We start from the raw sequence: 25610 nt of genomic DNA on the forward strand, positions 1-25610 counted from the left end.
TCATGAATAAATTATGCTAATGAGGAAACTCTTCAACAATGTGACGTCACTAATTAGGTCCTAAATATAAAGTATTGTTGCTGTTGTGCATGCCAAGAAATATCGATAATGAAAAGATAAAAAATTAGCGAAATGGACACACATAATATACAGGTAAATAGGAAATTTTATTATTTATATATTATTCAGTATTATTGTTAATATTTCGTAAAATTTAAAGGTGAGTTGATTTTATGAGAATTGATATTTATTGAAGTGACCTAGATTAGAAGGTGGCAGTATTTTATCACCGATTTAGTGGAGTTATTTTACATAGAGTAAATAAGTTGCAATTTTTTTAATGCCAAAATGTCTTTATTTCAGTTTGTAGGTGCGCCATGTGGAAGACATGCACAAAATACTTTTTACAAAGCATTGAAATATTTAGAAGATGGAAAATATAAAATTTTGACACTTGGAGAATTTTTTTATATGAAGATAAGTAAATTGAGCCCAGTATGTGTTGGTGAACTTCAGATGATTTATTCTATAAAACAACAAGAAGATGTCCATGTGATGACCAGTGTCCGAACTTATTTTCTACCGGAACACACACCAGAAGGGAGACAGGAGACACATGGAGAGGTAAAGAATTATTTTATTTTATTTTTTAGATGATGATTTTAAACAGGAAATTAAAGCTATTTTACACTTGAGTGACTATCCACAAATATTCATTGCTCAAATACTCAGGCTCCTTTGGGTTATTTTATTTAAATATTTAATTACCTTTCAAGTAATTTAATTTATTACCAGAGTTGACACATCAACTTTAGTATGTTCAAATAATAGTTCAAAAATAGTTTTATAATCTTTTCCCTAAGTTCAACTTTTTAAAGCTTAGATATTTAAACAAAAAATGTTTCATAAGATTATGCTAATCAAGGTAAAAGTTTTATCACTATAAGAAGAGTACATATTATCTGGTGATCTCTGGCGTTAAGCTCACAGTTTTCCCCATATCAATAAATCAGGCAGTTATAAAATATGTAAAGGTTTATTTGTTAAAGAATTTAACAACTTAATAGAATACACAATTTTATTTTCTTAGTTTACACATTGATTTAGGATATAATTCATCATCATTGTGCAAGAGTTTAATTTTATTGATTTTCTATATTTTCTTGCAAAAATATCACATTATATCAGTTGTCTCATTGAGAAATTTATGTTTTTTATTATTTTACTTAAATGTCAATTATTCTGGGTCAAGAGAGATGGTTTTACATTAACTGGGAATTTGTTGACTTAAGAACAGACCCTGGTAAATTATAAGGGCAACCTTAGGGGTAATAACAGGATGTGTAATATATCACAGAGTGTTATGTTTCTTAGTCAAAAATATTTATTACTCATTTGTTTACCTGCAGGCTTTATTTTAAAACTTATGAATTTGTTCATTTGTACATCGTTCACTGTTGTGTAATATATCATAAAAATGAATCAAAAATGTTTTCGTTAATATTAAAGATTAACTGCTTTGTTTTTAATTGAACATCTGTTTTCCCACTGGATACCTCATCTATCTAAACAACAGATAAATCTATTTACTGTAGATTATAACACAGCCCAATATAACATCAAATTACTGTGGTACAAAATTTCTAATCAACCAGAAATACTTTTTTGCTTTTTGTTGCTTTTAAAAAAATAAAGTCTTTATTTTATTTATAATTTTTGGAGAATAGAGCAATTTATTTGAGCAGCTGAAGCGTAACAGGAAAATGAAATGCTATATGAGATAATTATGAAATTTCTGTAGTAAATATATACACCACTAGTGTAAAGATAATTTATGTAGCCATATTGAATTTTTACATCTTGTTCATTGATTATTTCCTCTGTGGGGATTAACTTGGTCACATGTGTGTATTTTATAACAGTTTAAACATAATTGCTAAAATTATTGGGAAATTTTTTAATTAAGAATTGTTTATCGAAAATTAAAGTTCCTTCTCATAATTTACCCCAGGTTTAAATACTCTAACAATAGTATGCTTTATCATAAAATGAAGTTAGGATTTAAATTAAAAAAAAAAAAGAATTTAAGTAAAAACAATATTGTAATTCGTGTTATGAATATCAGATGGAGGTTTAATCAGCATAAAGGGTTGACACAAGCAACATACTCATTCAAATCAAGAATCGGGTTTTCAAAAGGAATGTTCAGGAGAATAATAAAATACACTTAAAAATAGATTGAAAGCAACAACAGGTAAACTTTATCTGAATTCTCATTTGGACAATAAACCCGATAAAATAAATACAAATGAAAAATATCTCATTGATCTTAGCTTTAAACCTTATTATATCATTACTGTTCATAATGTCCAATTTATATTTTATTTCACTAATATAATGGATTTTTATTTCTTAACTGTTTTGATTTAGAATTGAATAATTAACATGAGGATAACATATGAATGTTGATGTGTCTTTGGAGGATTTATTGACTTTACAGTTAATTTATAATATACCTAACTTTGAGAAACAAGATTTAAGTTATATGTTTGTATAGTTCATCATGTAATTTGATATTATATTGACTAAAACATTTGCCTATAAGGACAAGGCATTTGGATAAATGCAGCCTGAAGAAAAAGACTTACATTCAAAAGTCCTTATTCAGAGTCATATGAAAAAAAACCTGAAACATGTAAATTAATACAAATTTGATTTATAAGAAAAGTAACATAGAAACATTTTTCATATTGATTAATAAAATAAAAACTTTATACATTTTGCAATTGGACTTTGAATCTGTAATTTCCTTTGAAGTAGAGTTGCTGCCAGGGCACATTATAATTTTTTCTCCCAAAATTAAAGATTCTATTGTTTATTGTAATAAGTAAATATTACCTAAAATCGTCAGCACATCTGTGTGATGAAAATTTTTCTGTTCAGTTTATTCATTTACTATAGAACTTAAGCACAGAGTTGCAGATTAAAAGTAGAAACAATTGGATTTCCCCTAAAGTATTTATAAACAAAACATTCCTGATCTTGACAAGATATAAGAAGAAGAAAAGATGTATAAGGTGCAACTTCTTTTCTTTTTAAATGGATCCCTCGCAAAAGAGATTTTCATTAAGCTTGGTTAATGTTGTTCGGTCATAAGATTTCACACCTAGTCTGACAAATAAGTCAGTTTTAGCTGTACCTATATATAAGCAATTGAGATTTGTTGTTGTAAAATCAATACAAGTAATTAACAACAAAAGAATACCATCATTAAAATAAAATGAGTGTCAAATTGAAAGAGTTTTAATCCTTCACGCTGTACACCAGTTATCCCCCTCTTTAAGGGAAATTAGGGTTTCCTTATTTGATGATCTTATTCACTGTCAGTGCTTTTTATCAAAATGTGAACAATAAAAACACTTTATTCAAATTTAAAAGATAAAAGTCACATTAAAGTTGAATATTAGCTGTGCAGATTTCTGTCAGTCTATGATTAATCCTCTGTGCTTATATTTGATTAATAGTATTTATTTATTTGTTTCTCTTTATGACTGTTTCCACGTCTTTTATGGAAAAAAATTCAGAAAAAAATGCCTAGTTGACAAGCCATATCAATCATATTGTAATTTACCATTATATATGCAGAATTAGATAGATGCACCATGAGTGTTAATATATCTACTTAATATACTATATAGGTTTTAAAAATAGACATGTTGAAGGCTGTACAGTTACCTATAATTTCTTACCGGTACATCCACTTAATTTGAACTTTGGTAGATAGTTGTCTTATTTGCAAACATAGCATATCTCCTTAATTTTATTATCTTTATAAAGTTTTCACAAAAAAAAAAAAATGCTTTTTTGAATATGACATTTGAATGTCCCTGAAGAAAAAAAATGTCAAGATAAAATGTATCACAGAAATATATTTGTTTTTCACACAAGTTTAACCGTCATCTAAATCTTAATAATTTTACTTCATTGTTGATTGCAACAAGATGATCCAACGTGAACTATACACATTTATATCTTTTTGGTTTTAATTTCAAGAGATAATTAAGTACAATATTTATATTTTCTTATAGCAATCATTTAATTTCTTTCAATATTTATTAAATCGCCAATATCTTTGTGAAAAAAGGCTGATTTGTATCAAAGTAGAATCCTTTTATCAAGTGTGTCTTAGTGTAAGGTTAAAGCTTGTTATTGTTGTTTTCTACGCTTCAGTGCTGATACATAGTGAATATTGTAAATTTCCTAAAGGTATTTCCTAATGTAATCATGTGTTGAAACATAATTTATAGCATAATTGACATCCAGTCAATTTTAATTGTTTCTTTAGACCTACATTTAAAATTTAAACTTTAAAATTGAATTATTTTTTACACATAAAATAATACAAAGATGTAATTTAAATATCTGTATGTTTTTAGATTCTAATAATAAAATAAGTACTGAATTCAATTGAATTGTATGCTGCTGATCCCAGATCTCGATTTTTGTCGTATTAAGTGAGTTACTCCCCTTTAAAAAAGACGCATCAACATGAACACTTACATTTATAGATGTTTCCTTTTAATAACTCTTAAGATACAACTTCTTTTTATATCAATCCTGGAGCAAAAAATCTAGAATTGCATTTGAATTGTAAATAGATACTATTGTCCTATTTTAAATGAATGAAAACTTGAAGAAATCAATTTGAAAACAACCTGTTAGGCAGCAACCATTTGATTTTCTGGGGCTATGGTTTTTTTTTCTGGACAAATTTTTTTTTTCGCCTGTGGCGAAAAACAATCTATTTTTTTCGCGACAAGTTGAAAACAATTTTTTCTTTCAATTTCAGCATTACATATAGTGGCAGCTGAGGGTGAAACAAACAATTTTTTTTTTCTCAGAATCAAAAACAAATTTTTTTTTTCTCCAAAAACTGGAAACAAACTTTTTTTTCCAAAAAAAACCATAGCCCCCCCCCCCCCCCCCCCCCCAGAAAATCAAATGGTTGCTGCCTTAGGTAAATGGAAAGTGTTAATCCAGACAATTTTCTTCTTATACAGTTTATAGTATATAGGGTCAAACATTATAGAGCTCTAGTTATAGGCTCTTGTAATATGATATTTTGCCATAAAAGTCCTTTTGAGTTCATCTATGTTACATGTAAAAATGTGTGATAGATAATTATTAATTAATATGAAAGGAGAAGTAGCGAAAACTTGATTTAAACAGTTGCCACAAAGCACAAGTGTGAAAACAAATAAAAAATATGACCTTGACCAAAATACACATCTAGATAGCATCCTGTTAAATGTTTCCAACATTTATTAGACAATTGTGACAAAATACCAGAAAGTTTATTGTACTTGATTCCAGAAAACTTTCATTACAATAATATTACAAGTATGAGATAAAAATGAGATGTGTGGTATATGATCAGCAACTTGAAAAGCACTTAAAAAATCTAGAGGTGAACAAACAGTCTTGGACACAGAATAAGGAATAGTGAGCCATGAAAATTAAGTGGAAAATTGAAAGAAACTGTTAAATTTCTGAAGCCCTGCTAACAACAACTTCTGTCATGCTGCAATCTCTTTTTAAAACTGGTACAGTAGTTATTCCCCCTTTTATGACAGTCGCTTACCAGTCAATAAAAAAATATTAAGTATATGTATCATCCGGTGACTAAAAGGTGATCTTGAAGAATAACTTTAATTAACTAATTAAATTACATATGATTCTCCTGTTTTTACCAATAACTTAACACCTTGTTGGCCATTCACATTTCTACCAATTATTGATTCCATTATATCCTTGTGTCTGGCAGTTGATGAGAAAAGTTGACTAATTCTTCTTGTGCAAAGGCATAACTATTTCAATAAATTCAATCTGATTTTGTCTTGTAGCAGTCCGCTAAAAATCATATTCAATAGCAATGATTTCATAGCTGTAAGAATAAAATTTTGTTTTGCATTAAATTTTTTATTTTAATATAATTAACACAGTAATTCCAGTTTTACTTGACTTAGTTAATAAGCGTTCTATTGATTAAAATGTCGGATCATCGTATAAAATCATTCTGAGATTAGTCACATATGGATGTGTTTTATTACTAGGTGAAATCTTAATAGATATAAAATTCTTATGTGCATCGGCACAACTGAAATTATAACAAATTAGAAGCTGTTATAAACTTGTTTTCTCAAGGAAATGTCTGTCATTTAAACTGCACATTATAATATTAAGTGTTTTAGTAAAAACAATGTTACAATTTTAGATAAGTAGTTGTAGCCTGTATTGAATTAAAAAAAATGTTTTAGATTAATTTCCTGTGATCTTGATAGCAGATTTGTTTCCTTCATTTGAAAAAATACACTTAAAATCTAAAATTTTAATGGACCAGAAAGAAATCTGAATAAAAGAGCATAAAAATTAATAGAAACTAGATAAACAAAGAGTTATTTCCCTTTTGTACCTCTTTTGTATAACTGTGGAATAATGTATTTTCTTTGGTAGCAATTTTCATTGAATCAGGAAAATTTGATTGTTTGTTGTTACTTGGTTTCATGGTTTGAACCTGAATTCGTCATACAAGTAAAACGAAATTTCTACTTAGTAAATCGCTGAAATTCAAGGGTCATTTAAATCTGCGAAAAACACAAGAAAATAAGCCACCAAGAAATAATAATAAAACCATTTTAACAATAAGATGAATACTCATGTCTTTCCCTAGGAGAATATTCTATAGTTAACAAATGTAAGTTGACAAAAATTTTATTTTGGCATGTAAATTTATTAAGATAGTTTATATTGAATCAAACTTTATGCTTGTGCCATGTGGTTTATTTTTTTTTTTGCTTCAACTAGATGTATATTGTTAGAGTAACTCTTTTATATAAAAAAGAAAATATGGTATAATTGCCAATGAGTCCCCTCTCCACAAGGGTGTTTAAAATGCAAAAAATGCAAAGTATAGTAGAAAAGGACTTTTTTTCGTTAATATTTTCAAAATTTAATGAGTAAAGTCTTCCAGTCTGCAAAATCCTTAATAATCTAGAACAAATAATTGAATTTACTAATATTTATTCATTTTTTTATGCATCATATTGAATTAAGTCAAAATGCACTCCCAACAGCTTTTATTTTATTTTTCAGTCTAGTAATGATTTTAATAGGATTTTAACATGTAAAATAAAAGGTATAATAAAACTTGTAACTATTAACCTATCAAACAATTGATAAATGTAAATGTTTAAGATAACAAGGTGAGATTTTACCTGTCCTTTTACCTGAGACAGATTTTATCTAATTCTACAATATTTCTATTGAAATTTACAATTTAAATAATCTACACTCCAAGATAAATATTCTGGAAAATGAATATATTTGCGAAATAATTTTCGTATATATAAAGTGATAGAGTTAATTAAATAAAACTTTTTAGATTTAGAATATTGTCAGTGTGGTACATACTTGATAATGTTAAACACTTTATGTAAGTGCACGTTATGATAAGCATCAGTCTATGTATCAACTTTTGTGTGTCACAATTCCTTACTGTTAGGTCTCATTATTTTTATGTTTTTGAAAGTAATATGATACCAACACATGTATATCTATATAGACAAAGTAAATGTATAAATAATTACATCATGAATAAGAAAAATACACTTTGAAAGTTTAACTGATGTTTGTCCATTATACACAGGTTCTAAAAGGAATGGATATACTAGTATTGTAAATGATGTTTATCTTACTGATTTATTAGCTGTAATTATTTCAGTAATAACTACCATACTTTTCCTCTGATAATTATTCTTCAAATTGAAGTCAAATTCATTGACCTTGGTAACTTGGTTTCAAGGTTTTAGTATACAGTACATATATGAAAGTATTATACTATATATATGAAAGTTTTACTTTATTTATGAAAGTTTTACCTAAGTAGAGAGATAATAGATTCAGTTTTTAAAGGTCACACAGAGTTGCCCCATACCTTAATTGAATTTTAAACAATTTGTTAAATTGATGATATTTAAACATCTTTATATAAGTAAATAATCTCATTCAATATGGTCGGTATTGGCCATGCCCAGTAAAGCCATATTAATATTACACATACTGTTGTAAATATAACAAAAATCTACTGTTCTCTGGTTTTTTTCTATGATCAATTGTTTATTTATAAGCAAAATGTTGTCAATATCTTCTTCATTGGCTGAAATTCACAAATGTCAAATTTATTAGCTGTGTGACAGTGTGAAAAACTGGAACTATACATAGATATTTTGGCACCTCAAGATAAGATGCTGATGTGAGACCCTTCATTATGTAAAAATCAAAAAAAGAGAAACACAATTCTTCCATTGTGTATATTTACATACATGTAATAATTCTCCACTTTAACAAACTACTTATTTAATTTGAAAATACTTAGAGCACTCAGAAACTAACAATCTTTGAACATTAAACATTCTGCTTACTTTTATATTTTTGAGCAGTAAAGGTTTTATTTTTAAAAGTACAGATTTACTTATGTCCTGTCGGATATGCCATTGGCATGCAGTGCAGCAACAAGTATTTTCACGTTTAGATCTATAATTTTTAATAGACTGATAGATTAAGATTAGACTCAGGATATTCTAGAACTCATTCATTTAGATAACATTAATTAAACCATAGATGTAATATTACATCTATGATTAAACCCTGAATGTTGTACTGTTGGGTTGCTGTCTTATTGATGTTCACACAACATCTTTGTTTATTTAAATATAGACAGCAATACAACAAAGAAAGTGTCATATAAACAGGGATTTGTTTATCTGAAATCTTAATTTTCATGGTCATTCAAACTTATTCACTTGAATATTTTCATTCAGAAATTTAGTGTATATATTATGATAACCAAAATGACTGATTCCCTGTATGTGGGATTTATAGCCTGACTGGTACTCTGATCTATTTAATTAATTATATCTATACACTGGCACACATACACATATGACATGTATTTATTATTCTTTCTGTTGATATTCATTCAGCTGTTGATAAAGAATTATTTTTCCTCTAGAACAGATTATCCTATCAAATATTGAATTATCTCAATATCCGATATTATAGTTTCTATGGACACAAAATAGATTTTATTGAAATTTAATTAGTTGATTATGGTTTTTACAAGATATCTAAATTTTGATAGTGAAAAAAAAACAGAGTGGTGGATAGGTGAATACAAAAAAAGATTGAATGAATAATTGGCCCTTGTATACAAATTTATATTTATAAAATGTGCCCTTTAAACTTTTCCTTTGTATAAGGTACAATTTTGATTATATATTAATGCTGACATAAGATATGTACAATTTCTTTTGTATGTAAAATAAGGATCCAATAATTGTAAAATGGTAATTTATTATTTTATTTTCATCAACTTAGAAGTTTTACATCTGGCTAAAATTTCCTCAAGCAAAATCAATTAGATTACTATCTTCAGTGTTATAGTCTGTTTCTTTCATTATATTTCACAATTTATTCATTAAATTGAACTGGTTGCAATTTGGAGGAGAAAAACTTGTTTTCTTTTAATTTGCTTACCATACTCCAAATTAAACCACATGAAATTCATCAGTGGAATTTTTCATTTTTTTAGGGGTCAATATATTGTTTGACTAAGGATTAGGCATAGTTGTTGACCATGAAAAACAAACGGACACAAAGTTACATAATTTGACAAGTATTATAATTGATAAGAAATCTCAGGTTACGTAAAATGTGTATGCCATATCTTTAATGTTTGGAGTTATTTCCCCATTGTTAAAGAAATGTCATTAATCAGAATGATATTTCTCAGGACATCACCATTGTCTTATCCCCCAAAAAAGAAAGCTGGATGTCTCTATTTTTGTTTGTAGACCCTAGTTTTCTCTGTTAAACAAATATCACTAATCAGAATGATATTTCTCAGGCCATCCCCATTGTCTTGTTCCAAAACAAGAAAGCTGGAGGTCTCTATTTTTGGTAGATCCTAGTTTTCCCCATTTAGAATAGAAAGATATACATAATAAATAAAATTGAGAATGGAAATAGGGAATGTGTTAAAGAGACAACGTACCAACCCAAGATCCGAAAACAGCTAAGTCTTAAATACAGCAAGAGAATCCTGCACTCAAAGGCGGGATTCAGCTGGCCCCTAAACCATAAAAGTGTTCTAGTAATAATGTTAATAATGTTAATGGTCTTTATATTATTTCATTTTTACAGGATGAATTATTTGCATTTTCTGAGAAGCTTATACTGAAGGCTGAGGATTTAGTTTGTTTGTTAGAGGATGGAGTTCGGTGGTCCTGGGGACGGCGGCTATTTCAGGAAGATGAACTGGAGGGTGATATTACTAACAGTGATGAGCTGGATCAGAGAATGACCATTCGTAACTGTGGAATGAACTTTAGTGATGTGGACAAAGAAAAAGAAGCCATAGGTAAAAGAATTGCAAAATATATAGGAGATAGTATATATTTTGCACATCAATTATATAGGAGATAGTTATAATTGATCATACTTTTAAATGTCAATTATGATAGAGAATGTATAAGTAACTGATACTTCTTCATGTTTCATTAGATGAAGATAATGATAAGATACTATTGTAACGTTAACCACATCAAATGGTATCCTTAAGTAAATCCTAAATTTAAATTGAGTAATTAAGAGACTGAAAGTCAATGCATAAGTCATTTACAAAAATGTGAAGTCCCACATCTGAGAGTATTGTCATGATTGAGGAAGTTAATGCAGAATTTAAAAAAAATTTAATAATGTGAACTCCCACACCTGAGAGTTAAAGGTCATTACTGAGAAAAATTGCTGTATTCTATATAAAGTGTCATGCTAAGATAGTTTTGTAACTGGTTACCAGTGCAAAAGCCCTCTGCAGGAGGCTCTTTTTAATTAATATAAAAAAGAAGATGTGATATGATTGCCAATGAAACAACTCTCCACAAGAGACCAAATGACTTAGAAATTAACAACTATAGGTCACTGTACAGCATTTAACAATAAGCAAAGCCCATACTGCATAGTCAGCTATAAAAGTCCCTGAAATGACAAATGTAAAACAATGCAAACAAGAAAACGGCCAAATTTATGCCAAAAAAATGTAGGAAAAACAAATACATAACACATCAACAAACGACAACCAGTGAATTACAGGCTCCTGACTTGGGACAGGCACATACATAACGTGGCTATTATTCATAGATCGTATAGCATAAATTATGATCAATTCTATGTTCAGAGGACAAAAAAATACAATACATTAAAATCATAAGTTCAAATGAAGCAGACAGTCATCTGATGTTGGCTGCATGGTTTATACAAATTCAGAGTCCATTTAAATTAAATTACTGATATGGTCTCCCTCTTTCTACACCATTTTTGTTTTTATCATGTATCAACATTTGTAGATTACAACAAGTAATAGAGATATGAACAGAAATAAGGATAAAAGATAGATTTAAAAAAAATCAAAAAATCAATGGACATAATATAGTAATTTTAATATCCACATGAATTAAAAATACATATTTGTGATTTGTCATTCAGGGGATAACTATTTGTGAATTATTTGCATATTTTAATTACAATACAAATGCAGTGACTGTGTACAGCTTGTCATTTTATAACTGAAGGGCATTAATACTAATGATTTTTGTCAAATTTGTTGTGAAAAATAATCAATTTAGTAAGTGTGGGGCACCTAATTAGGGATTAATAAGAAATATAAAATAATGTTTTAAAACATTTAAAAAAAAATAATGATTCCAAAGTTCATTATGAGGCTGATTTAAAGAGCTGCATCAATATTTCAAACAGATCAATAATTAGAGGTCACAGGATAACATTAAAAGAATTGCTTATGTCCTTGGATTATATAAAATATATATGTATGAAGTCATGTAAAACTGTAAAAGTTTATTTATCGTGATATGACTAAAACACTACAACATTATCACCACTAAAAGTACATTAAATGGCACTTCAGTTAGGTTTTAAGATAAAGAAAAAACTTGTTGCAGACCAATTATATGTTTCTCTGTGTTTTCTTTTAAATGAACATCAGTCTTTAGGATGGAACTTTTAATTTATTACTAATTTATCTATGCTGAAAGAAAAAACATTTTTAATGTAAGCAGAAATAAAGCAGAATAAGATAAAATAATCTTAGACCATGAAGCAATCAATTTTCGTTTTGATTTATGAAAAAAAGTATTTTACAAAAATACCGAACTCCAAGGTATATTAAAAAAAGAGGAGCCCATGAAACCTGACAACATGAAAAGCTCAACTGTATCAACAGATGGAATGAATAGAAAGAACAATAGAGATACATTTTCCATCTCTGCAACCTTTATGAAACAAGAACATGTAAACTTTGCATCTGAATTTTGAAAATATCCATTTCTAAAAACTGTGAGAGTATATGTCTCTTAAAAAATCAACTATAAAAATTAAATATTCTGTTATTTCTGTAGGTCACAAGATAAGTGAGACGTCCACAAATCTGACGATTTTGAGTTATCCACAATACTGCAGATACAGAGCTGTGTTGAGACGACTGGAGCATGTTAAAGACAAATGGTTGAAGAGTGTTGTAATTTGTGCCATAGGTGGAATAATATCAAAGTCAAAGGACAATAGAATCATGTTCTGTAGAGAAACATTCTATGATGCTGATCTTGAAACTTTAGAAATAAATTGTGAACATCTAGGTATATATTTTAACATGTATTGATGTTCTCTAAGTAATATGAGGGTAATAATGCCTTTTACCATCAGAAGTCAAACGGTCATTTTTGGCTACCATACTAAGGGTCAAATTGGTTGAAATTTTTCTGTGATTTGTCAAAATATCCTTATCATGATTGGTCAGATGTCTCATATAATTATTGTTAGCGTCATTTTTATGGAAAAATTTAACTTGATGTGTCAAATCAGTTGATTTCTTTAACGTCTAAAAGAAAGTGTACATTTTATTATTGTGCACCAAAATTACTGTTACGGTAACATCATTTGGCAATAATTTTTACTGTCATTTGTCTTGATGATACCCCTATTGCTACCCTGTAATAAGCTTGCCATGAGTACTGGAGTTCAAGGATTCAAAATACTTTGAGTTACATTTTGCTTCTCCTATGCTTGGAATGCAACATTTATGAATAAGAGCAATGAGTGTTTGACTCAAGAGTCACAACCAACAGTCAATCAATAATTTTACTTTGAGTTATTATGCAAAACCAATTTAATGCCCAGCCTAAGAATTAGGAGGACGTTATATGTTCGGGTGTGTACATCTGTCAGTTTGTTTGCTCAGTATCAGGTTAATGTTTTGATTTAAGGTAATTTATGAAATGCAGATATTATCACTACTCTTACTTTTGAATTTTATTTTGTGAATCTAAAATAGGGAAAATGAATATGCAATAGACAACAGTTTTAAATGTGTAAACAAACCTTCAATACTGTTCAATGTCAGATTTACAGTCACTTTAAGATATGGCAAACGATAAAATTAAAAATGAGCCATGAACTCCTTCAATATTTGTATATATTCATAAAATTTATTGGTACTTATGCTTTTGATTTCAATTTCAGCACCAAACTTGAAAGGAAGAAAAAGAAGAAAAAGATCATCTATAATTGGAGAGAACGGAGAATCTGACAGTAATGATGTCTCCTCAGAATATTCCATTCCAACTGCCCCAAAGGAAAAGGTAAGACCATACTAGAACACACCTTTTAAAACTTGTACTGTTGATATATTTATTTTTGTGGATTGAGGAAAACTTGCATTTTTATTGATATTTGATTTCGTGGTTTTACATAACTCTGCATACAAAGCTTATGAAAAATGTGCAATTGGTTTAACATATGAACTTGTGGTTAACTAGTACCCACAAAACCCACAAAAAGTGGTATCCAACTAATAATAATGAATCTACAGTATATGGTAAATACATGTTGTATAAATAGTGAAAGAAGTACATAGTTAAAAGGAAGAATCTTAAAAAGTATTCCATTCTGATTTGTCAAAAAAAAATCATTGGAGCTAAATTATTTTCAAAGCTTTAACTTAATATTTAACTATCAATTCACCATGCAAATGGTGTCTTCAATATCTACCAGAGTTATATGATGCCATAATAATTCATTATGCAATGAAGGTTCATTTCAAATATGTGATAAATGCCATCTCTGGTATAGTAATTAAGGGAGATAACCCTGACAGAAATATAATATATTATTCTTCCGCACAGTACAGATAAAAGATTAATTTATGTAAGAGCATCATTTCCAACAACATTTATTCTTAATCATGAATGAAATAAATATTGAGATAAACCTGTGTATGTACATATAGTAACAATTGAAATAAAATAATGACAATTTAATTTTTAATTATAAGCCTGATGCACAATATTTTAACAAACTGGAGAAAAAATATACTTATAGCTATTTACCAATTATAATAGCCCATTATATAATGCTAAAAGCATTGGAAGACTTGTTTTCATCTTTTTTCCATCCACAAAGGCTCATTTGCCTGGTGTTTTGTGTCAGCAAATAGAAACAATAGAACATTGCTTTTGAGTAAGACCACATTTCAAAATCAAATAATCTTTATGTAATGATTGACTTCTAATATATATTCTGTAATATTTCAGACTGGGAAAAGAGAATCAGCTTTGAGAAATGGTTTTAGAATTGATAAAATGAGAGTTAGTAAAGATGAACAGGAATTCCTTTTTAGTCTTCACAAGTTTATGAAGAAGAGAAATAGTCCAATTGGTAGAATTCCTTCTCTTGGTTTTAAACAGAGTAAGTATTGACAAGTTCATAAAATAGAGAAATACTCTGATCAATAAAATTCCTTCTCTTGGTTTCAAACAGAGTAAATGTTCTTAAGTTGATGAAGAAGAGAAATAGTCCAAATTGGTAGATTTCCTTCTCTTGGTTTTAAACAGAGTAAGTTGAATGGTTGAATTAAAGAATGCTTGCATTTACTGAAAGCAAGCTCAATGTACCGAACCTGATGATAAAAAATCTTGCCGTTCTACACATGATATCAGTTTCTATACTTCACAGTAGATTTCATACAAAGCAACATCATACAGGAAGACAAAATCTTGTGAAATATTAAAAAAAAATCTACACATAAAAAATCACTTTTCTAAGTATTGCTTCAAATTGTAAATTAGTGAATCAATATTTATAAAATAAAATTAAAAAAAATAGTCAATGATTGAACATGGACAGTATAATTATAACCTTTATCAATACATCTATGAAGTAATTGTTTTCTGACTTTTCTTGCTCTAATACAGTTGGTTTTGTTACCAGTACTTGAATTATAATATGACTTCATTGCAAAAGAAATGGTCCCTATATAAGATTATATAAAGTAATTTTTTATTTCAGTTGATCGGTACATGTTTTGGTCTCATGCCATATAATGTAATTGTCATGGTTTATTTCAGTTGATCTGTACATGTTTTGGTCTGTTTTGGTCTCGTGCTATATAATGTAAATGTCATGGTTTATTTCAGTTGATCTGTACATGTTTTGTTCTTATGCTATATAATGTAATTGTCATGGTTTATTTCAGTTGATCTGTACATGTTTTGGTCTCATGCTTTATAATGTAATTGTCATGGTTTATTTCAGTTGATCTGCACATGTTTTGGTCTCATGCTATTTAATGTAATAGTAATGGTTTATTTCAGTTGATCTGTACATGTTTTAGTCTCGTGCTATATAATGTAAATGTCGTGGTTTATTTCAGTTGATCTGTACATGTTTTGGTCTCGTGCTATATAATGTAATTATCATGGTTTATTTCAGTTGATCTGTACATGTTTTGGTCTCATGCTATATAAAGTAATTGTCATGGTTTATTTCAGTTGATCTGTACATGTTTTGGTCTCATGTTATATAATGTTATTGTGATGGTTTATTTCAGTTGATCTGTACATGTTTTGGTCTCATGCTATATAATGTAATTGTCATGGTTTATTTAAGTTGATCTGTAGTATTCTGTACATGTTTTGGTCTCATGCTATATAAAGTAATTGTCAAGGTTTATTTCAGTTGATCTGTACATGTTTTGGTCTCATGCTTTATAAAGTAATTGTCATGGTTTATTTCAGTTGATCTGTACATGTTTTGGTCTCATGCTTTATAAAGTAATTGTCATGGTTTATTTCAATTGATCTGTACATGTTTTGGTCTCAGGTTATATAATGTAATGGTCATGGTTTATTTCAGTTGATCTGTACATGTTTTGGTCTCATGTTATATAATGTAATTGTCATGGTTTATTTCAGTCGATCTGTACATGTTTTGGTCTCATGCTATGAAGATTGGTGGATATGCAGCTGTAAGTCAACCTTCATTTATTTCTATTACAGCTAAATTACCAATTTTGTACTCCTCTAAAAGGATCAACAAGCCTCACGTTTTAAATTTGAAAATCTATATCTCAAATGGAGAAATATCTCATCATATGCAGTCGTAGAATCTTTATAAATGCAATATTTTTTAGAAAGATAACATAAGATTATATTTATATTTATAAAATATAGATAATAATAATATGAATTTTGACAGTGGATAGAAAAAAAATCGTTTTTTTTTTCATTTGGAACTCAATAGCTCTGTGTATTAGCTCATGTTTGATTATTCTTAAATTATTTCTTTTTTTCTTCCACAGATTACACAGAAAAGAATGTGGAAACATTTATATGACATACTTGGAGGAAACCCAGGAAGCACTAGTGCTGCCACCTGTACTAGAAGACATTATGAAAAGTAAGTATTTTAGTAATATGAATGATTTTTTGTTTTTTTTAAATAACAAAAAAATTCTTGAAGGTTCTCATAAATTACAACCTCTGGTTTACATAGTTTATAATCTGATGTAAATTTATTATTAATAAATGATTTTATTCTTTGAAGTATCCCCAACTTCCTCAACCAATAAAAATTGGCTGCCAACAAATAGCCTAACAGTTGTGCTTAAAAGTGGTGTTAAAACACCAAAAATCAATCAATCAATCTTTGAAGTACAATGTATTGATCACACCTTAATTTTGAATTAATGCTGTAACATATATATTTTTCCTTTTTTAAGACTTCTGTTGCCTTATGAGAGACATACTAGAGGAGACTTGGCTAACAGACCTCTTCCACTGAAATCCAAAAAATCTAAGATTCTTGGTAGACCTCCAGGAAAACCCCTTGGAAGGCCTCCAAAAGACAAGGAAAAGAAAACAACCCCAGAAAAGACAGAGACAACGGAATCACTAATAGAGGTTAAGAAAGAATCTCCAACAGTCGTGTCAGAAGATAAATTGATGAACCGTATCAAACGGGTAAATTTGGTAATATATTGAGAGATATTTATGAGTATCATACTCATCAATGAGACAGCAACACAACTGAAAAAAACAAAAACTAGAAAGACAACTAGAGGTTAACCTAGTCTTGAAATTTAAAAAGCAACCATACAAAATAAAAAAAGGACATCCAGAGGTCAACATGCAGTATTCAACATTAGACAACAACCCAACACAAAAATCGGAATGACATCCAAAGATCAACATAGTTTTCAACATAAAACAGATGTCTTTACAATATGTTGACTTATCATGTGACTAATTATGTGATACCCCAATGGGAAGTTGAGGCATATGAAACACTACTGTAGTAACATAAAATGTTAACCTCTCAATCACTAGATTCATTCGAATGCAACTATGTTTGTAACGTTATGTTTTGATTGGATAACGTCACTTATTTTCAATAATGGAATGTACGTGCAAGGGCAGACAATATATAACAGATTTTAAATACATGGTTTAACATTGTGTTCTGTCAGTTTCATTAGAATGGAGATAACAATATTATATTTTAAGCTCCGACGACATAAATTGGTGATTTGATGGTCGCAAATACCAATTTACTGTCTCCTCTAAGCCTGCCAGTAAACTTAATTTTTGACCACCAAATCACCAATTGATACCGTCGGAGCTTGAAATACAATAGTTATTTCCTACATAGAATTTTAACATTATTAAGAATGTTCATTTCTAAAATTTGATAATACAAAACTTTTACTGCTATTTGTTATAGAAATTTTATTTCAAAACAGAATGTACTGAAATCGGTATTTCATGATTAAGTTTTTTTTTTCCAATTAGAAAAAAGTTTTTCATTTTTTCCCGTTGATTTGAAAAAAAAGTCTTATTTTACGGACTAAATCATTGAAATTCATATGAAATTATGATTTTCTACAAAAGTGAGAAGTAATACATTTAACAAAAGTTTTTTTCAAGACAGGAATAAATATATATTTAGTAATGTAAATGTTTTGAATGATGAAGTTCATTAAAAAATTATATTATTACCATAACTTAACGATGTATCTGTTGTTAATTTATGTTTATTGTTCTCTTTTAGAGAGAAAGATTTAAGTTAAAATTACAAGAAAAAGCATTAAAATGGGAAGAATTAAGAAATCAGAAGGCCAAAGATAGAGATAAGGTACTTTCAATGTTGTTTGTTTTTTACATAATTGAAATTTTATAATTTTATAATTCGATTGAATAAACTTGAAAATAGCAAACATTTTAATACTTTTAAATGTTCCTTTTTCTTTTTTATCAAGGATAAAAGTTAAAATTAAATAGCATTTGAAAATCACAAACAATGATGATGTCTACAGTTTCTATCTTATCCTTTTTGTCAATCCCTTGTCATTTTGATGGTACACATAGCAATGAAAACAAAGCTTTTTATAGTTTAGATAATTGTATTACCATGATGTTCAAACTTCTAAAATAATTCCCTCATAATTTTAGGTCAAAAGAGGAAGTTCTAACCCAAGAACAGTTAAAAATATTCTCAACAATGCAATGGCTAACAAGTTCAAATCAGAAGTGGAATCATCGAAGGAGAATAAAAAGACAGAGGAAACAAGTGAAAATGTCTGTGAAGCAAAGATAGATATAACTCATATTAAGAAAGAACCTTCAGAATTATTGGCATCGCCAACAAAGCATGTGGCAAACCAATCAAAACTGTTCCGACCTCCAGATGTGCAATCAACTAGTGCTAACAAGATATTATCTCAACCTAACCCAGCAATATCCCTTTGTGGGCCTCATCATCCCTCTCAACAAATGTTTTATCCTCATCCATTTGTGCAATTAGGAGCTATGCATCCTCTTGGATTACCGATAATTAATCAACTACCAATGGCAATGCAGCAATACCTTCAACCCAACATACCGGCAGCTAAACCAGTTCATCGACCTAACATTTTAAGAAGTCCTACTGGGTTGCCTAAATCATTTCATCCTTCATCTCTCACAACTGAGCAAGACAAAATGGCAGCCCTAGCATTATTTCAGCAACCAGCTCACACTAATAATCATCACAGCAATATGCCATCACATATGCCATCACAACTGCCTGGCAAGTCACCAATTACCCCGCCAGCTCATGCACATCAAAAAAGGTCACATGAATCTATGTATTCACCGAAGTATGACATTCCAAGTCATTCTAAGTCTTCATCAAATAAATCATTATTGTTTGACTTTGAATCTTCAAAGAGAATGAGAAAAGATAGTGAAACATCTGTGAACTCAAAAACAAAAACAGACGATGACCAGCCTCAGGATCTCAGTATGAAAACTTTATGCAAAAAAAGTGAAAGCAATTCAGATAATAACGTGTTACGGCAGCAGTCCTCTTCTTCAAGTTCTAAAGACAGTTCAGTGAAATCCCAGAGGTCAGAAATGACCTTGAACTTACCTAAACATTCTATGGCTAATATACTGAAGACACCGGTTTTCTCCAAGAGAAGTTCATCTCCAAGTAATGTGTTCAGTAATAAATCTCCGGTGTTCAGCTCCTCCTCGAGTCATTCTTCATCAAAGGTATTTCTATTTATAAATATGATATAATTTGAATTGATCTATCTGTAAACTGTGGAGTATATCTAAATGAGACAGAAGCCATACAACTAAACTAAAAAAAATGACATCAAATAGAAACACAAAAGGATATGGTTTGAAAACATGTATGACATTTATATTTGTAAACATCATGACATCATCATGTATGCAATTATTTGTAAACATTTTAAGACAAGTACAAAATAATTTTAACTTTAGACAAGTAACATTAATCAGTATGTTAATTTTATTTTATAATATTGTACTTTTAAAAGATAAAAGTCTTGAAAATTGAATGCAATTTGAAAGTTTCATTGACATGAAATTGATGTTGCTAGGGGAATAATAAAAAAAAAAACAGTTCCCCAATCATTTGTCAATATTTAAACATAAATGTATGTTTATTTGCTAGTTATAAACTTCAAAATAAATTTATTACATGTTTCTTGCTATTCACCAAAAGAAAAATGTTAGTCATCAGTGGCGGATCTAGAAATTTTCATAAGAGGGGGCCCACTGACTGCCTAAGGGGGGGTCCGATTCCATCACGCTTCAGTGATTCCCTATAAAACCAACCAAAATTTTTCTAAAAAAGGGGGGCCCGGGCCCCCTGCCCCCCCCCCTTAAATCCGCCTCTGGTCATTTGTGTAATGTTAAAATACCTGTAAGTTTGATTTGATTATTAAAGGTAAATTAAATATCTTGCTTGAACTAAAATTTTTAACCTGGAGTTCTGACATACCTGCCAACTCTTACTATTTGCAGGTGAATTTGAAATTTTGAAAGTGCAATTTTGTCCACAATTTCAAATAAACCAATCAATTTTACCATGGGTTACCATGATTGTAAATGTATGAAGAAGCAAATAAATGTCATTAATATTAATTTGAAGACCCCTATAAACATGCTAAAGGTTTTTGTAGCACTTTGACAGCCATCTTGCACTGAAAATCCCCATTGGCATTTTGAAAATTGGCAGGTATGAGTTCACTATAATCATGATGAAAGTTTTGTGAATACAGTGTATGATTATTTTACATTACAGATTTAGTATCAAAAGAACTGAAAATTTTAGTTCAAGTTTAAACAATGTTTTTGTAATATTTAAAATCAGTGTTATTTTATTTTAGGGAGACATTTTGCAGACGACATCCCCTTGCAGTCAGCCTTCTGTGATATCACCCGTTCACCCAGCATTCCCACAACATTTTCTACGGTCACCGGTCCCACAGCCTGGCATGTTCCCTTCACAACTACAACAGTTATATGAAGCACAAATCCGAGCCACACAAGTAGCCGCCTTGGAAGAAATGATGCAAAGAGACCATAATATGTATCCCAGAATGCCATTTCCTATGTTTATGCCACAGATGCCCCTTCACATGAACAATTCGAAAGACAAAAATAACTATGCACATGCAAAGTAGTGGGACAAGATGTTATGATTATAACTTGTTAAATTTTGTTTAAACTGTTATTCTTGTTTAACATGCATTTTTATAAATTCTATAAGATATAGTTTTAGGTTTATTTGTTAACAGAACATTTTAAGAATGGTATTACACGATCTCTTCAACAGTGTAACTTTTTAAACTAGGATTTTGAATTGTTGTTTAAACACTTGGCTTTTTGTGTAGGATCTCAAATCTTTTCAAAACGGGTGAATAGCCTTTCTTAAGATTCTCCAATGTATAACTACTTAAATATCACATTTAAATTCTTCTACAAAAGCCTTCTCTTTACAATCGATCACTTCCACTTTTGTGTATTATGCAACATGGTTTTTTATACAACAAACATACAATGAGATGGGAACTACTTTTGTTGTTAACTTGTAATAATATTGGTCACAGCATTTGGTCACACTTAACAGTGACTTACATGTTAGAGGACAAAGATTTCTCAGCCTTGCTGCAAAAGCTGAAATTTAATCTATGTTTTCATCAGTGGAAAAAAGAGGAAATGAATAATCCAATCATTAAAGCTCATGCATGCATCTAATTTTGAATATGTTGTCTGCATTTATTATTAAATGTGATTGACTACCTTAAAGAATGCCACTTAAATTTGCTGCATTCAGATAATGCTAGCATAATTTTGAATACAAGATTTTACTTATGCAATACACATCCAGTCACAATATATATACATATATATATAAAAACAACACAAAAATTTCTCAGTTAGAGTTATTGATGTCAATATTATATTTTTTCTATGCAGTGTTAAAGAATGTTAGACCTTTCAAACAATAAGAGAGTAGATGTTCACTTTTGAAATGTTGATGTAAAATAAAAAGGTTGTAAAGGGGAGATTGTAATATAATTGGGTAATATTTATTTGTATACCGGTATGAAATTTAGTATGTGATACTGTAAGACAAATGAAGTAAGAACTTTTATTTATGTCCAACTACAACAAATATTTTGTGTTTAGATATTTTTTGTTTATGTTTGTGTTTGAGATGGAGCAAACACTATGATATGACATTATTGTTCAGTCATGATTATTTATAAAAATATTCTAACAGTACTGCAAATCTACCATACCAGCACAGGCATTTGTCTCAGAAAAAAAATCACATATACCTCTACCTTAATATTAAGGTACAATGTATACACTATTTTTTTTCTGAGAAAAGTGCCTGTGCATACTAGTTAAATTAGTATCCTTGAAAGAAAAACTAAGTATTGATTTTTTCACAATAGTCGATTTTCTATTTTTAGGTCCCTTGTAGAATAAGTACCTAAGATAAACTCAATCCACAGAAATATTCAAATAAATTAGCACTAAGTTGTAGTTTACAAGGAAATAAAAAGTTCTTGTATTTGAGTTGTCTCTACATTATATATGAAATCCATTACTTTTATGTGCAAGCTAGGGTATGCATTATGATTTTTTCCCCAGATATATATACATGTGTTGAATTGTTACAAGTAAAATGGAAAATTAAGTTACATTTCTGACACAAAAGCAGATACTTTTTGTATATTTTATGTTAATTGTATTTGTTAAGTGCCTTTAATTTATTTGTAGAATTTATGCAAAATGCAGTTTTGTATCTTTTATTTATTTTTTTGGTTCAGTACAAAGAATGTATTGTGAAACCACAATGTTTATGCTTTCCGTATGAATGAAATGTTTTAATTTGATAGTTAATATCCAAAATAGACACAAGGGAATGTCGAAATATCTTCAGAGATACTGAGACCAAATTCTAACGATTGTTCCTATTTTCAGTTGTAGAGAAGAAAACACATTACTCTATAATGTCTTTAAATTTTATATTTGAAATTGAACTTTAAGCACATAGAGTGTATAATGTTTAAATGTGTATATACAAACATCGCTTTCAAAGAAAAAAATGGCATAAAATAATAAAACGTTCCTGGTTAGAAATTTTGGTTTAAAATGAAGATTGTGGATATTACATGTAGATACCCGAATTTGTCAAGGTTCCATTTTCATAACATACATGCTGAACATTAATATTTCTACATGGGTGATCTTTATAATTTTATATTGCATTTAACTATAAAATTGTGTTCATTTTATTTCAATGCAGTTTTTCAATTTTATTTAAAGACTTTTGTAAGGCATAATATATATAGCAATACATCAGTTAACATTGTAGTCAGAAACAATTCCGATTACTGGTAATGTTTCAAAATTCTCAGGTTTAAATGGGTCTTCAAAGTTATACTGATCTCTGGTCATATGGGTTTTATTTTTATTTCTTAGCTTGGAAAGGTTTTGTCAGAAGAAGAAAATATTCTGATAGTTTTGTGCCCTTATGGACATTTCTGTTCGTAAATAGGTTTACATTATATAGAATCAGAGTTGTAATTAATGAAATTTCGCGGATTGAATAGATCACAGTGAAGGGTTACGACTTACAAAAAGAGTTTTGGAAACATGGTAATCGAAGTGTAAGCCAAGAAAAAAAAATTCTAATTAACCAATCTAATTCAAGTATCTATAGATATGCAAATCATATATGAATTATTTGAGAAAATAGAAGATAATTCAAGTAAGCAGAAAACTTATAAATTTGAACCAAATTCTGTTTTAATTGTTCCAAACAGAAATTTGTGATCCTATTACAAATTTGTTAAATTTAAAAACAGTAATCTTAGACTCGACCCTAAATTTGATTAATATACATTAACATTTGGTGCAGATTTAAAATATTTGCATCACTTAAAAGTTTGGTATACTTTTAGATCTCAAGGATAGACATTTTTCTCTACAAAGAATTTTGACACATTACCATTATAATCATCTCAATGTTAAATCATCAGTTAATTATATTATGTATATTTTATATGTTACTATAGTTTATTGAGATACCTGTGATTTTAAATACAGCTATCAACAACAAAACTTGTCAGTTTCTTATTACAATGCCACTTAGTAAACACTCAAAATTCTTCTTTTTATTGAACATCAGTTGATGTTTGTTATTTGTACAAACCTTTTATAACATCAGTTTTATGGCAATTTCTTTTTTGTCTTGCCTACTGCAATATGGCAGTTCCGGGATACGCTTTTTGGTTGAATCTGTCATTGGACTTCCATCACCACATGACCAAAATGTATTCATCTTCATTTCCAATACATGTTGAGCAAAGGGTTGAAAATTTTTTATTTTATACTGCACATAATATTTGGCAACTAAAATCTGATAATTTGGTCACTCTCCTTCAGTCGTATGGGAATCAAGTTTACATACTTACAGAACATAATTTATTTCTATACTACGTACCCTACAGAATGACGATTCTAAAAGTGTTTGAAACTTTTAATAGAACAGGGATATAGGTGCACCTTCTATCTGGTAAATGATGTCATACAGTCACAATTGACAATCTTTTCCAGTGAAAGACATGATTCCATAAATGTCATATTGATGCAGTATGTAAAACAAAGTATTATGTATACCAACAGAAACTAGTTGTTTAAATCTTACTCTAAATCTGGAATACAGATGTATAACAGTCTTGAGTTTCAGTCAGACAATTGGTCGTAAACAAATGTTAATATAATGTATAGCTTTAAATAAATCTAGAAAAAATGGAAATAAATACAAGCCTATATTCAAAGATATGCCACAAACATCATATACTTAATACTTTAAAAAGATAAACCACATTAAGAAGTATAACTTAAAACAACAAAAATATTCAACTAATGGCCTAACAAGTGATAATTCGTACATAAAAGTACAAAGAGCATACAACATGATAATGTAGTTATTGGTACCTCCTTCAGACTTCCAATTTAAAATTTCTAACCCTGAATTGGTCAAGTTTCAGATCTAATAATAATAATAATTCAATTACAATATATAACTTCATGATTTTTGACCAATTTTGTGCTGGACCCTTCAATAAATCTGCAGTCTGCATGTTTTTCCAAAGAAGATGGTAAATTCCTCAAATAGCCTGGTTGCACAGAAATATTGTATTCAATGTTTGTCCTAACTACACAATAATTTTGGCCAACTAAATTAGACTCAACTAAAATATGCATTTTGCCGTGCAGACAGACAGGAGCCAGCATTTAATCAAATTTTTAATTATACCCCCACTTTGA

The 25610-nt window shown here is 29.1% G+C and overlaps 1 protein-coding gene across 4 annotated transcripts; it reads left to right on the forward strand.

Moving 5' to 3' along the window:
- On the forward strand, positions 1-24398 carry LOC143071764 (uncharacterized). 4 transcript variants are annotated; one of them, XM_076246325.1, is made up of 12 exons: positions 1-153; positions 364-624; positions 10261-10477; positions 12531-12767; positions 13651-13769; positions 14721-14874; positions 16380-16432; positions 16766-16863; positions 17186-17435; positions 18514-18597; positions 18915-19997; positions 21146-24398. In XM_076246325.1, exons 1-12 carry the CDS (start codon positions 133-135, stop codon positions 21440-21442), a joined length of 2874 nt encoding a protein of 957 aa, XP_076102440.1. In that variant the 5' UTR covers positions 1-132; the 3' UTR covers positions 21443-24398. The 4 variants fall into 4 exon arrangements, with proteins under 4 accessions (XP_076102440.1, XP_076102441.1, XP_076102442.1 ...); XM_076246326.1 differs by having other exon boundaries at positions 17186-17426; XM_076246327.1 differs by lacking the exon at positions 18514-18597.
- Positions 24399-25610: the final 1212 nt, after the last annotated feature.

Source organism: Mytilus galloprovincialis, chromosome 4 (genome assembly GCF_965363235.1).
Source record: "Mytilus galloprovincialis chromosome 4, xbMytGall1.hap1.1, whole genome shotgun sequence".
NCBI classification, from domain to species: Eukaryota; Metazoa; Mollusca; class Bivalvia; order Mytilida; family Mytilidae; genus Mytilus; species Mytilus galloprovincialis.

Bases quoted from the DNA above. Each gene is read 5' to 3' on its own strand.
- LOC143071764 (XM_076246325.1), top strand. From the start codon at position 133: ATGGACACACATAATATACAG. The intron at 13,770-14,720 runs GTAAGACCATAC...GTAATATTTCAG, and splicing joins CAACTGCCCCAAAGGAAAAG to ACTGGGAAAAGAGAATCAGC. The intron at 19,998-21,145 runs GTATTTCTATTT...ATTTTATTTTAG, and splicing joins CGAGTCATTCTTCATCAAAG to GGAGACATTTTGCAGACGAC.